The sequence below is a fragment of the Hesperophylax consimilis genome, chromosome 8, assembly GCF_061612785.1.
Source record: "Hesperophylax consimilis isolate HC1 chromosome 8, BYU_Hcon_1.0, whole genome shotgun sequence".
Taxonomy (NCBI): Eukaryota; Metazoa; Arthropoda; class Insecta; order Trichoptera; family Limnephilidae; genus Hesperophylax; species Hesperophylax consimilis.
The window spans coordinates 25,104,888-25,120,012 of NC_142843.1; the positions used below are offsets into that span (position 1 = coordinate 25,104,888).

General features: G+C 36.3%; 1 protein-coding gene across 3 annotated transcripts; it reads left to right on the forward strand.

Moving 5' to 3' along the window:
- Positions 1-148: 148 nt before the first annotated feature.
- LOC149421777 (uncharacterized) lies at positions 149-14,183 on the forward strand. Of its 3 annotated transcripts, none has more exons than XM_089635098.1 (16): positions 149-396; positions 746-1,005; positions 1,592-1,802; positions 2,151-2,359; positions 4,746-4,853; positions 5,143-5,352; positions 5,828-6,022; positions 6,115-6,229; positions 6,321-6,748; positions 6,866-7,023; positions 7,804-8,078; positions 8,834-8,924; positions 9,657-9,890; positions 10,120-10,296; positions 10,686-10,912; positions 11,166-14,183. In XM_089635098.1, the coding sequence occupies exons 1-16, from the start codon at positions 346-348 to the stop codon at positions 11,316-11,318; spliced, it is 3,102 nt and encodes a 1,033-aa protein (XP_089491224.1). In that variant the 5' UTR covers positions 149-345; the 3' UTR covers positions 11,319-14,183. The 3 variants fall into 3 exon arrangements, with proteins under 3 accessions (XP_089491224.1, XP_089491226.1, XP_089491225.1); XM_089635100.1 differs by having other exon boundaries at positions 6,911-7,023; XM_089635099.1 differs by having other exon boundaries at positions 5,843-6,022.
- Positions 14,184-15,125: the final 942 nt, after the last annotated feature.

A 15,125-nucleotide genomic window follows, 5' to 3' on the forward strand; every position in this document is an offset into this window, starting at 1 on the left:
CGAAATATACCTTATAGGTGTCTCGACAAATTATCGAAATAAAAAATCTGTTTATCGTCTCATGACGAAATGATTACCTCGATTTTTACATCACTAGTGAATTTTCCAAATTGAAAAATCTCTTCCTCTTTTGTCTGCGCAATATAGCGTCGCTGACGTTTACTTGTTTTGTTTCATCTATTTTGTAACTTGTTTTTATTAAAACATGCAAAAGTCCCTCATTTTTTCACTTATCACTTAGCTATGATGTCAGATTATTGAAAAATTTAATGAGATAAACATTTTTCTGACGATGATTTAGATTGTTTTTATGTGAATATTAAATTGCCACAATTAATATAAATTATGGCTGCGAGGGACAAAGGCAATTCTAGTAATGACGATCACATAGTGGAGGTTGGTGATTTTATTATTTTTGGTTAACTCCTTTCTTCGACAAATTACATTAATCTCTAGCTTTTTTTTAGTTAAGTTTAACAACTTATAATAATATATGTATAAATATATATATACGTCTTATAAAATCACACGTAAAAATGGAGCTTTCAGACCAGGATTCCACAAAGTAAAAAGAATCAGAGATTCATTGTTTTTGAGCGTTGTGATTGCCTGGAAAATATTAAAATTCAGCATTATGAATACAACTGTCAGATTCCATACCTAAATCAGTGTTGACATTTTAACATGTCACCAAAAGAGTCTCAATGTGTTTGAGGCCTTATTCAATTTGTACACATTTTTACAGACTTTGGCTGAAGTGTTCCGCTGTTTCATTTGCATGGAAAAATTGGTGGATGCCCATTTATGTCCTCATTGCTCGAAGCTATGTTGTTACGGCTGTGTGAGCCGCTGGTTGACAGAGCAGCGGTCCCAGTGCCCTCACTGTCGAGCCTCTCTTCATCTCCATGAGCTGGTCAACTGTCGTTGGGTGGAGGAGGTTACCCAACAAATAGAAACCATGCAACAAGGTGGTAATGCGACTCAGAGGGATATGGATCGTGACAGGTAAGCCAAATGTATTTTTCTCCTTTCCTCCGCTCTCAATGGACCATCAGATTTGCCATGCTCAATAACTATTCTTTATTCTACTTAGATCCCACCAAGACTTGCCACTCGAACAGTTGAGAAAGGAAAAATCATATTTAAAAACAAGTTTACCTAATATTTAGATGTAAATTTTTTTATATACATTAGAACATTAATCTCGGTTGTAAATACTAAAGTGAGTTTATAAATGCGGTTTTCGTAAACTGCAGTCAGAACATAAGAATGGTTTATCTCTGCTGTGAATACAAAAGTGAATTTTTAAATCCGACAACTTTATCAACATTATCGGTGATTAGTCGATTTCTAGTAGCACACCCGCAGTCGGCAAAGACATTTGTAAAGTAAATTGTTTATGTTGCCACCGTTGGAAGATTTTTTTAGCAGCTCCAAACATGTTAGCAATATTGATAAATAAAATCGACAGCTTAGTATTGTTGTATCGATAATGCTTAGTTGTCGATATGGCCGTGCCAGGCCTCCCGGACGTCTTTGGTCCGGTATTGCTGAAGAAATCTTCCAATGACACTCATTTTTTCTCCATCAGATGTATCAGCCACCATGAGAAGCTCAGCGTTTACTGCTGGACCTGCCGGTGCTGCATCTGCCACCAGTGCGCACTGTGGGGCGGCACGCACTCAGGGCACACCTTTAAGCCACTGGAGGAGGTGTACGAACAGCATGTCACACAGATACGGGACGAGGGCGCCAAGCTGAGGCGCCGGCTGATGGAACTCATCAGTCTTGTGCAGGATGTTGTAAGTAGAAACACTCGCCTACAGACGTATCTGATTTTTACCATACAATTTGAAGGAAAGAAACGTGTCAAAAGGAATTGAAAAATAGTGGCGGCAGGAAAGGACGGTTTGATGGCTGAGTCTTCTGACAAGTTTCCTTCAGTTAGGGCAGATGAAATCGGATTGTCAGTAAGCACCATTTGAGATGAAGATGACTTTCCTACCAACACCCAGGCACTCGCATCCCACACGCAGCGTCTAACATCTCGATGAATTATTTTTTCTTCTTTTTTTTCCAACCTGGATTTGTGTCATTTAGTTTAATATTTAAGTTGTAATAAATGGATGCATAATATTTGTATTTATTAGGAGCGCAATGTTGAATCAGTCAGAGCAGCGAAAGACGAAAGAGTGAGGGAAATAAGAAATGCAGTTGAACTCATGATTGCTCGACTGGATTCTGCTCTCAAGGCAAAGCTTCTCACACTCATGGGACAGAAGAATGGACTCAATCAAGAGACGGAGCAGTTAGAACACCTGCTCCAGGAAATAGAACACCAACTACATTCTTGTACAAGGTAAGTTCTTATTGTCATCCCTTAGCACATTCCTTTATGTTAATTCTTCTTAATTCAGTTCTTTATTGTTGAGGATCGTGACCCTCACTTCAATTCTCGTGGTGGACAAGACTCCTCCACTTCTCGCGGTTCTGCTCTTCGTGAAGAGTAGCGGACACCGACCTACCGGACGCCAGTGATACTTGGTCCGTCCAGCGCATTGGTGACCTTCCTTTGCTTTCTCCTACTATGAGTTTCTCTTCACGTTGGAGTCCTCAGTTTGGCAAAAATTGTATCCAAAGTATCTTAGAATATGTTGTAGGCAGACAGTTGAAAGTCTATTGTGGACACCTAGCTCTTCCAGAATGTACACATTTATGCGTCTGGCTTTCCGTGGAATTCTGAAAAATTTTCTCCAGTACCATATTTCGAAGGCGTCTATCTGCTTTCTTTCGCTGGCTCTAAGCGTCCATGTTTCCACGCCTTATAGAAATATGGGGAAAATCAGCGCTCAGACGAGTCTCATCTTGGTGGTGTTCACTATGCCTCTGTCACTGCATCTTTTGCATTTTGCTCATGGCATCTTTTGTCATACAAATTTTCCTTTCACTTCTGTTTCACATCCTCCTTCATCACTACTTATAGACAAAGGTATATGAAGTCGTTCACCATGTCTGTCTGTGAGAGCATAATTTGTTTTTAGAAAGGTGTTTGCCCTGATCACCATTAGTTTTTTTTTGTGCTTTATTGATCAGTAGGCCTAGATTACGGCTTTCTTCCTCTGTTTTAGCAAGGAGGTGATTCATTTCTTCTTCAGAAGAGGCCATAAGGATAGTGTCATCCGCATTTTGGAGATTTGAGATTTATTGCCAACGATTATTAACTCCACCTCCATCTATGAATAACCTTACGCATTATGTATTCACCATATACCTATATTAAATAACATTGGTGAAAGGATGCATCCTTGACATACCCGTTTTTTTACTTTAAATGTTTCCGATTTTTGGGTGTCAATCTTGTTAGATACTTGTCCTTGGATGTAATGGTTTCCAATAATATGTTTCCAAGTTATATACATGTAAATAAAAAGGGTAACTACAAAATTTTATCTTTTTTAAAGCACAAACTTATGCTAAATATACAGTATAGCGACCTTCGTGGCAGCAGGACGCGTCCTAACGCGTCCTACAACCGCTTTGTGTTTTTTTAGTATTTTCAAGGGAAATGAGGCAACATCCCTTTGAAATTATTTTTAAAATCAATCAATCAACATTTGAACTTAAATAAAAATAAACTTTATAATTATTAGAACATTATAATATGTGATTTGAGTGCAGTGTTTTAAAAGTGAATAATCGGATATTTGCTCAAAAATAGTGGACATTCGAAACGAACGGCGATCGGTAAATGCACTCCAGATGTTTTCAACGTAATTCTCGGAAACTGGGGAAGTTTGGACCCTGGCAAGTTTTTTACTAAGCCCAGGGTAATTTATTAACTGTCGATTTTTATTGCGGGCAGAATGCTCCACTTCAACAATTACCAGGAACAGGATTACATGGAGATAAATGATGGACTTGCCGAACGTCACAGCGGTGCTGCCAGGGTCTCTTATCCATGTGAGGTGTCAGCGCTTTATTATTAGCAGCAGATACATACCTGGACGCTGTTGTTGGATGCGGTGGACTCTCTTGCTGCAGCAGCTGGTCCAGTTCCTTCACCACCTAGGATTCTTGCTGCAGAGTCTCCATCTTTTATCTTCGTAGAACGTCACAGCGGTGCTGCCAAGGTCTGGTATCTGTGAGAGGATAGTGTGTCAGCGCTTTATTAGCAGCAGACACATACCTGGACGGATGACGAACCTCGTGCTGGCACTGTTGGTGGACGCGATGGACTCTTTCGCTGCAGCAGCTGGCCCAGTTTCTTCACCACCTAGGATTCTTGCTGCAGAGTCTCCATCTTCTATCTTCGTGTCACCTGTTCCTATACTTCATTTTACCTAACTTAACTTCACTCTATTTTTGTAATATTTATATTTTTTGTAATACCTGCATCAACTGTAAAGCGCCCCTGAGGTGATATCTCACAAAAGCGGCGCTATACAAATTATCCAATAAATAAATAAATAAATAAATAAATATATGTGTAAAGTTTCAATCTTAATTACATGTGTATATTATGGTTATTAATAATTAAATGAATAATTAATTGTGTGTGTACGATAGATGTTAACGTGTTAATACTAAAAAATAAGTGCCATGTCCATGCGTAAACTGTTACTCAATTTGTTGATCTTTTAACACTTTCTGAATAACAGACTCTTAGTGAACACAGTTTCTCTCTTGAATTTTGTACTGCAACCTGACATGATTGGAGCCTTATTAGTTTTGTTCATTTATTTCAGATCAGAGTTGATATCGAAAAGCGCTGAGCTCTCTAAGTTAATACACCAAGTCCGGAAAAAGCCAATGGCCAGCTTTGTAACTGCCCCTGTTCCTGCAGATTTTCACAGGTTTACATTATTTTATTAAAAATTATGTTGCAGGCAACACTCCATCGCAATGTAATAACACGGAAAAATAAAGTTTAACGATCTCCGTGGCAGAGTGGGGAGCACCTTGGCTCTGAACCCAGAGACTGCTGTTTATTGTATATTGATTAATTTTATATTGATTTTTCCACCAAAAAGGGCTTGTAGTGAAACATCACTAAATTGCTATTTATAATTGTTATTATTATCGCCCTGGTGAGAGACCACAATGCTGCTTGAAATGGCTTCAGTCATGTTTTATTGTTTACAGTGAAATAGTACCAGGGTACGATAGTAGTACTTTTGTGATATCTGGCTTCACCCAGCTGCAACACAAGGCTGATCCCGTCTACTCTGCTCCTTTGCACGTGAATGGCCTGTGTTGGAGGCTGAAGGTTTATCCCGATGGAAATGGAGTTGTCCGCGGCAACTATCTCTCTGTCTTCTTGGAACTTAGTGCCGGATTGCCTGAAACATCAAAGTAAGTAACCAACTCACCGCAACTCCCAAGTACTTATGTTGGTGTGTATACTTAACCCTTTAAATGCCCGAAGGTATTTTGCTTGGATGTACCGACAGGCCGTGAATTTTTTAACTTTAAAAGAAGCTTCATTTAGATCACTCTAAAGTCGATATAATCTGTGAACTGTTATATTATAATTATTTCTTCATCATCCCAATAGATGTCACCGTGGGTTCCATATTTTAGATTTTTCAAATTACTTGAGTTTGACAACCAAAATCGTCATAGAACAGCATGTTAACGCGCTCATTTTGTATGGTCGGCCTTGTGAGCACGGCTACCTAGAGCGCGTAAACGCGCTTAAGGCACACAACCGGTTAACATACTTGATTTTAATCCTGGAACAGCAGGAGTTATTTTTTAATATTTACTTCACCAGGAGACCCTGAGGGAAATCATTTTTCTTAGGGAATATGACACTCATACAGATTAGTCCTTTACTTTTCAGGTATGAATATCGAGTTGAGATGTTGCACCAGGCAACACGAGATGGAAGTAAAAATATTGTGAGAGAATTTGCCTCTGACTTTGAAATGGGAGAGTGCTGGGGATACAACCGATTCTTTCGGCTAGATTTGTTGGCTAGCGAAGGCTATCTTTGTGCAGATACTGACACTCTAGTACTAAGGTAAATATGTCTATTTCGGTATTTTATATAAATATGACAATGCACCTACATATTTTCAGAAACAAGTCATTGGTCTGTTATTCTCATTACAGATTCAAAGTACGTCCTCCTACATTCTTTCAAAAGTGCAGAGATCAACAATGGTACATCAACCAACTGCTAGCTTTACAAAATCAACGCTTGATGCAAATTAATAATCTCACTGAAGTAATTTAAACTTTTTGTGCTTATATTTTCTAATCAAATATGTATTCCTGGTGTGGTGTATTTTAAATAATAATTCTTATTTTTTTTATAGAGGCTTACTTTTGAAATATCTCGCAACTCCATGGCAGCCACAAGGGTCAAGAGTTCAAAAAGCTCCATATCAGAGCAGAGCAGTAATAAACCTTTGGCCCAAAATCCGTCCAATTCAGTTCCTCTCCAAAAGGAAGAGAGTTCCCCCACCGATTCAAAGACAGCCATCTCTAAAGAATCATCTATATCGCAATGGGATAGAACTTCTCAAAATGCAGTACACGCTGAAGAGCCGTACATTCCAAATATAGAAGATAAAAGACTGCTTAATAATGACTCTCTGAAAATAAGTCTCAGCACTAATACTGTATGTCCGGCATATCCCTCCAATTCCTCCGAAATACCAACAGTTAATATTGACCCAGGAGTCAATAATCAACTGATGATGGATGCAGCAATTGGTGGTTTAAACTTACCATCTACATCCAGGTTGATATAATTTGTTTTGTACATTGCAACCTTATACTGTAACTTGGTGCCCTTGACAAAAAATCTTTCAAATCGTTCAGATCTTTTTAAAATTAAATTGAACTTTTGTCATTTTAGATCACATCAAGCTCTCTCAGCCTGTTTGGATTTATTGAATTCCAGATCGAGACCTGTTCCTGTAAGTTTAAATACCCTGTTCAGCCCGGCGAACCAAAATCAAATAAGTTTGATGCATAGTGGAAAACAAGGCAAGCCTTTTAAGGACAGTTCAGTCAGTAAGTAAATCTTGGCAAATCACACAAATGAGCCACTTAAATATAAGCAATAATTAGTCGCCTGAAATATACATACAAATTGAAAATATCTCCCGAGTAAAACTAAATGCCGCCGACAGGAATTGAACCCGCACCTTCTGATGTCAGGTGCTCTGGACCACTGAGCTACGTCGGCTTATTTCCAACACGCCAAATAATTCAATATGTATTAGTACTTCAATCAACAATTACTGCTTATTATATTCTTCTTTCGTATGGTGGGGGGGTCAGAGGCGGACATCTAGGTCTGCAAGCCAGTCTAGGGTAGAGCCAGTCAGTCCAGCGTCGCCATGTGAACCTCATCAATCCCGCCGGGGAATGAATGGAGCGGGCATTCGTTGACCACATGTTCGGTGGTCTGCACTGCACCATATTCACACATCGCCGACTCTTTAAGGCCCCATCTGTGCATCATGTGGGCACAGTGGCTATCGGAGCACCTTAACCTATTATCATCGATTCCCCTTGGCCGGGAGACCTATCGGTCTTCGGCCCCTTAAATAGCGGCATTATATAATTATGGCTTATAATAATTTGTTATCCTTTGTGCTATGCATAAAAAAACCTTGTCTTATAATCATTAGTTTATCATTAAAAAATAATAAGGAAATGCTAATGATTTTTTTTTTAACTTATGAAGTCACTTTTTGAAAAGGATCTGTTGTTATTTTTGAGAGGTGGTGGATTGGATGTCATTTATAATATTAATTGCATATGTTAAAAAATTATTGTTCCTTCTAGATGCAATTGATAAAATAAAGGCGATTCCCGGTCAAAGCAAGGGACCTTTACAGTTGAGATGTTCCCTATCTTCTCCGGAATTGGCAAACCCCGTGGCCTTTTCTGCCAAGAGCGAGGAAAACGTCACCCAGACAGAAGGCAACTTAACGGAAGGGCAGCTGGTTGAACAAGAAGTGAGGGTGGAAGCAATTGGACAACAGTTGGAACGGTTGCTTGAGACCCAAAATGCAACCCTTTTGCGTCCCTCCCCTTCTTATTCTAATGGAGACATTGGGGTTATTATTATTATTACATATTATTGAATAATCCCTATCTATAACCGCTATATTAAGTATTATGTTGTGGATCCGTAATCCCAACCTAGTTAAATCTCACCACCGTAGGACGAAGAAGAATCTAAATAACCCATTGGGATCAATTATTATTTTTAAATGAGTTCCTAAAAATAATGTTTAAGGCGATGCACTACGTAGTAATGCAAAATCATGTGTTTTTGGTTTGAAAATTTGGTCGCCTAGAAATATTTCAGATGCTTTAATTAAATACTGCGAGTAAAATACATCTTGGCCTTTGAAATAATCGAGTATTTTTTAGATAAGTCTTTTTTTAAGCCCAGAAAAAAATAATGTATAAGGCTTATGAAAACTGCTTTAAAGTTCAAAATCTCCTACTTACGAACCCATGTTCGGTTATGATTTTATTGTATAATGTGGCAAATTAAGTTATTTATAAAATGATCGGAAAAAAATTAAATATTTATGAACATCCACAAAATAAAATAAAAGGCACTTTTTGGCCATGTTTTTTTCTTGCATAAATCAAAACAGGCGGACGGTGTTAAGCGGGAATTTAAACCTTATCGCCATCTACGTAAGGGGTGTTATTGATGGCGGCTAGATTGAAAATATTAAACAACATAGTGCATCGCCTTAAATTGTCTTTATTTATTTCAATTGTTGCTCCACTCTTTTGAGAACATTATATCTTATGTTTGCTAATGGATTAAAATATGAATGTTTATTAATTACAGGACTTGATTGGGCTGGAAGAGGAACCAAACATAGCCATTCTGGATGATATTTGTTTTGAAGAAAATGATGTTGATGATGAAACCATGTCAGGTTTGTACATATTATTTAATTGTGTACCTCAATGTCTTATAATTATATTAAAATAATGGCCCATTATGTATCAAATCCTCTTTGCCCCGGTCAGTAGCTGAGTTGGCATCGCATTTGGGTCCCACCCAGGCGTGGTGTAATCAATTCCTCGGATGGCTAAGTCCTCCATCACTACACAAGCAACATTTTTCGCTTACATAGTAGGAAATTTTCAAATATTGTCAGGTTATTCGTAACCCGGGAATGTTTGTCTTTATTTAAAAAATATATAAATTTGTTAAATGATTCGATCCCATACATCTCTTCTGTTAGATTTTTTTTTCATAAATTATCTCCTATTGATTGTAAATATTTGTCCTAATTTAGAAGTAACAGTCTGTTTTAATACATAGTTAGTATGATTGAAAATCATAACATAAATATAGAATCCATTGTTGTCTTTCTCCTCTGTTGTATATTTGTATAGTTTACTAACCATTATTGTGTTTGCATGTGTAGATATTTCCTCTGTGCATTCAAGAACAAGTCTATCGTCGTATGATTCTATCAACAATGATGTTCACAGTCTTAATAATTATTCCTTCGATGTAAATTTTCATTCTGACCAAGCCCTATCCTATTTAAATCTTTTCAAGAGTTGCAATGGTATATATTACTTCTTTTTATGTCCTTCAATAATAGTTGTACTCTTAAAAAGAATTGATAATACGTACATGCAAATTTATCTTTTAGGTGAAAATGATGTTGAATATGCAGAACTATCACAGTTACAAAAAAATGACGCTGACAGCAATCCGGTACCAGGAGCTGGTTTCCCCAAGACACAGGGAAAGAAGGACAACCGATGGCAGTCCAAGAACCCAACAAGTTCAGCAACCGCCAACCAGATGGGGCTCTCAAATGAAGTTTTGTTCTTGAGTGTTAATAAGAATGGCTGGATTTGTCCCATGCAGTTGCCACCCAAAGGTACCTACTCAAAGTAAAGGTTTTCCTAATAATAATCTTACTATAGCTTAGCCTACATGGTGTAAAGCTCAGTGTTTACTTGTTTCCGCAGGGCAGTGTGCGTCTGGGACATGTCCAAATGGCACGAGGCATGCATTGCAGTGCTGCCACATACATCGATCTAGATGAAGCTTATTAGTAAACCATTAAAATTATTCATAAATGACTAACATGAATGTACATTATTTAGGAAACAAGAAAACTTGGCTGCAGCCCATCACAGCCACCAGTGTGCTGGACGCCCTACAGATGGATGCCGGCACTTCGAGTAATACTTTTGATCCAAGTGTTGGCACTCTTGAATCTCAACTATCTCCTAGGTCAGATACATCAAAAAGTACCTCGAATACATCAAATTCATCCAAAGGTATTATTTAAAAAAATGGTAACTGAGTGACTGATTGTCTTTTACTACCTGCATTATAGACTTATTTTTTATTCAGACGGTCAAAAGCAGAAGAAAAATAATAATTATTGAATAATTTGTATAGTGCTGTTTTTTTTAAAAATCACCTCATTGGCCAGCAATTTTTTTGCGTGTGCAACCATAATTTCTACAGTAGTAGCGCCCCCAAGTATACTGACATGTTTGTCCTAATTAATTGCATATTTTTAATTTTTGTTTCATGTGGAAACTTTGTAAAAATATTTTAATTTTTTTAAAGCACAATTGTTAGGTGTAATCTTTTATTTTGTATGGTTTATAGCCACGCTTATAAATTTATATGTATAATTTAGTCCCTTTTTTCGTTACAGCTTCCGGGAACAACTATCGGCCGATAATGCGCAATGGAAAGACAGGATACAAATCAAAGGTCAAGCAGAATGACGATCACAATTCACAGAGACCTCTGGGCAGAATGTACCGCAGCACCCGGCCCCTCTCGTCGCCGGGGCTGTCCAGTCGATCCTTCGATACTGATTCTTTCGATTCCCCTACTGCGCATAACCGTGCTGTTAATAATACACATGACAGTGATCAAGTAAGCATACATTTATTTTTGTGTGGAATTTAGTAACTTTATAATTGACCAATAACAAAAGACTTCCTTAGCGGCGTCCAGAATGAAGGGTGGTATGGGAGGCGAGTGCGGCGTGGCAAGCCGAATGCTGGCGAACTATTAATAAATCACAACCTATCTGCACATGGCAAGAGACGTGCATCTTTTGCTTGCCAATTGATACATTTGAACTTATTAGTTTCTTGCATCAACGCCAACAATGAATGTATTGCAGGGTTCGGCCTTTGAGATGCTCTCCGCTTTCCAAGACAGTCTGCAGCTTGTGGACATAGAAAGCAACCTGCCCTCCTTGCCCCCACCCTACCTCTGGTGTCCCACCCTCTACCACCAGCCCGAGAAAGATGACTCCGCCCCCGAGATGGATTGAAGAAGGATCATAAGCTTTTATTTATTTTATATCAAAATCTTTGACAAGTGCCATGGTTTTACGTAAAATTTATTGTGATATCTAAATGGATTTTCATTTTTGAAAATGTTTTAAAATTTATAATTTTCTATTTGGTATTTTATAAAACAGATGTAATCTTTAGCTTGGTTCGTGATCTGATTTTAATGGAACTTTTGTAAACATTATCACTTTATGCTATATTCAATTTGGCAATTATATTTACATTATTTATTTTTAAATACTCAATAGTTTTTCTTTGAAACTATTTGATGACAGACAATGCATCTCAGTAAGTTTTTTTTAGTAAAGATTGAATACTCACTTCTTACTTTTAAATAAATAAATTATATGCTTCTTTTTAAAAGTGCTGTACCGTAGTATACATTTCTTGAACTCCTCTCTTAATGATACTTGTCTTTGAAGATATGTATCTCAGTGATATTTCTTTTTGTTGGTGAGGAATTCTATACAAGTGATTTAAATTTTTTGTTAAAATATTAGTTCGACTTTCGATTTACACAAATCATCTTTTATTCCTGGAATCTAGTTTGCAAATCAAATCGTTTTTAATTAGAAACATTTTTCTTTCTATGCTTAATTTTTATAGTCTAACCTCGATCTATCATAACCACTTCTTTCTTATTCTTCATGTGGGCTGTGGGCTGACTGCCTGGTATTTGAGCCCCCGTGATTCCTAATAACTGATGGACTTACTATGTTCAATATAGTTATGAAACATGAATCCTATGATTCTCAGAATCTAAACCCAAAAGGTTGAATGCTCGGTATCTCAGTCCCACGAACATCAGTATATGTTCTTGTTTCTTGGTATCTGAACCTTACAAATCTCAGTATCTGATCAGAAGGGTGAATTCTCGGTATAAGAGAGCCTCGTGAATCTCAGTATTCGGTTTCAAGGTTTAATACTTGATATCTGAGCCACATATAATGTTAAATCTACGTCACATTGCTCCTACCATGTTGGCGAACGTCAGTATTTGGTCCTAAATGGTATACGTCCTACTAGTGTCAAAATTCGGTTCCTACTATGTTGCTTTAATTATCAAAACTTTTACCACAATTTGTACATGATAGAACTTAACTGCTCAGCACATTCACCCCACACCAAATGGTTATGGCGAATATCTATTCTGATCAAATTATTCTACTATTCTAATTCAATAGCTTCATATGTACTATGTTATGATAGACCAAGGTTTCGCTACACGATCCTCTCTCAAGACTAATGTGTGTTCAAGTAAATAATCAAGAAGATCTAAAACAGCATTTTCTTTATGCCTGTCTTCTTAAAATGAAATATTTTTGTTCACCCATTAGTTTTTCGAGAGATGTATTGTTTATAGGTTTAATTTGTCATATGATATAGATAATATTTTACAATATGTGGTTAGTAGGTTAATGGAATATGTATTCGTAATCTGGGTTCACTACAAATTAATACGTAATCTCGTTTATTTATTCAATTCTAAATTATTTTTACTTTTATTTAAGGGTTAGGTCAATTTTATTTTTAAATATTAATTATGCAATACTATTTATTTGAAAAGGTTGTATACAAATTAAAAAAATATATTTATTGTTAATAATAAAAATTTGATATTTCAATACGTACCTACACTTTTTTGAATAAAATATGTAATTTACCCTTTTGGACCATGTATTTAAAAATATATAGATTTTCAAAAATTTTCTTCCATATCTAGAGTGAATAAAAATTGGCAGTTTTCCCTTTTCCAGCTGCTGGACTGCTATTTTTTGTTGTTCTTGGATTTAAGCAAAATTTTTATCAATATACAAAGTAGAAAGCGCAAAACACCGCCCTCAAGTACTAAATAAATTCAATTTGCCGCCATTGAAAGGAATGTCAACGTCAATATTGCTACACTAGCGCCTCTAGCGGCCAGTGTTGTTGTTAATTCCAATTTAAAATTGAAGTAAAATTCCTTCAATTTTTAATTTTACTGTAAATAATGCTTTTTCACTTGTCGTGTTATTCAGCATTTATTTTTGTTTGTGTTTATAGTCAAAGTGATCTAAATATTATATGCAGGCCCAGGAGATTATTATATTAGAGATTATCCAAAGGTATGTGAGGAAGACATGCTTGAAATTGCAGCTGAGGTTTGTAGATTTTCATGATTCGAAATGTTTACCAGCGGAGGTGCCGATTATTACTTCATTTTTTTTAAAGTAAATGAAATGGAAAGTACTTACTTAATACTATTGAATATTTCATTTAATAAATTTGATTGAGGTACAAAAAATCATTTATCGTAATAAAGATGAGATAGATAGAAATTACTTATAATAAAAGTTTCAATATCTGTACCTACCTTTTTAGTGGTGCAGATCTTGAGTACTAATTTACGGTTTTAGTGACAAAAACCTTTAGATAAAATTATTATATTTGGAACTGATTTTTGATATTTTTTGTTTATGTGTTGTGTGTTTGAGCTTAACATTGGAAGCCATTAGTTTACTTATCCCCTATGCAAAAATCTAGTCTAATTACGAACAATCTGTCCGATGGAAATTGTTGTCTTACAACATAACTGATTGTGTGAAATTTTGTTCTCCACAATACATATTATATATTTTATAAAAAATCAATAAGATCTTTTATTCAGATAGTTTTCCAGAGAAGATTATAATGTATGAACTACAATAATATACATATTCATATATCATGGACAAAAAAAAAATTCTTCATTCGTAGTAATATTCCTTATGAATCTTTACCCTTATCTCTTTTGAATTGATGCCTTTCAATGTGAGTTCACTAGTTTGTTATTATCCAAAATGAAATTAAAACAATATTTACTCTCTGACTGTATTAATATTTTTTTAAATCATTGTTTTAATAAAGTCTTTTACTTATGAATTTGTTTTATTTTTAATACACACTTTGTAACCTTGAATTTAGTCTTACTTAGGGGGTATTTCACTATCTCTGATTATGTTCTGACCAAGCACTAATCCGCGGATTAGTCATTTTTTCGTTTTCACTATATCTGAATAACGCTAACGCTCGGGTTAAAGTTAGATTTGACTAATCAGTGCTCGAACTTCACGTTAGGCGCTATTCCTCGAATCAAAGATGGCGTCAAAACATTCCGAGTTTAACAGCTGAGAAGTGAGTCGAATTTTGTAGAATGAATTTGAATGCTTGTATGATCCATCCTGAATTATTTGATTGTGTTCAAAATAAGAAACAATGTATTAATTCGACACGAATCTATCTAAAATGACCTGATAATCAACATAACATAACCAAAAAAATGCACACTTCGCGGTGTGCGGACTGTGACGCATGACAGCCGTGGCAGTAGATGGACTAACTGCAAACATTTTGCGATGTTGCCAGACTATTTCGAGTGTAATCTATCCGGAAGCTTGAAACAATGGTGAAACGGTCGCCGTTGAATAACGGAGTTATTCTGATCTTTAAAGCCAGCCAACGGATAGCTAGTCAGATATTTAGCCCGACATAGTGAAATACCCCCTTAAAGTGTCAAGAATAAGGATGTAAATCTTAAATAAAAGATCCAATTTTTTCTAACTTCTGATTTTATGTCCGGGTTAAATCTTCCCCATAGGAAAAACTAAACCCTTCCACACACTTTTCCACAAATGATCATCTAGTCAATCAACATTATGCAAGTGCATTATATAAGCAAAATAAATACAAGAACAACACGTCAACTCACCATAGATCAAATGGGAAAATAATTCACCGACTCCAGATATTTTCATATCAGAGGGTTC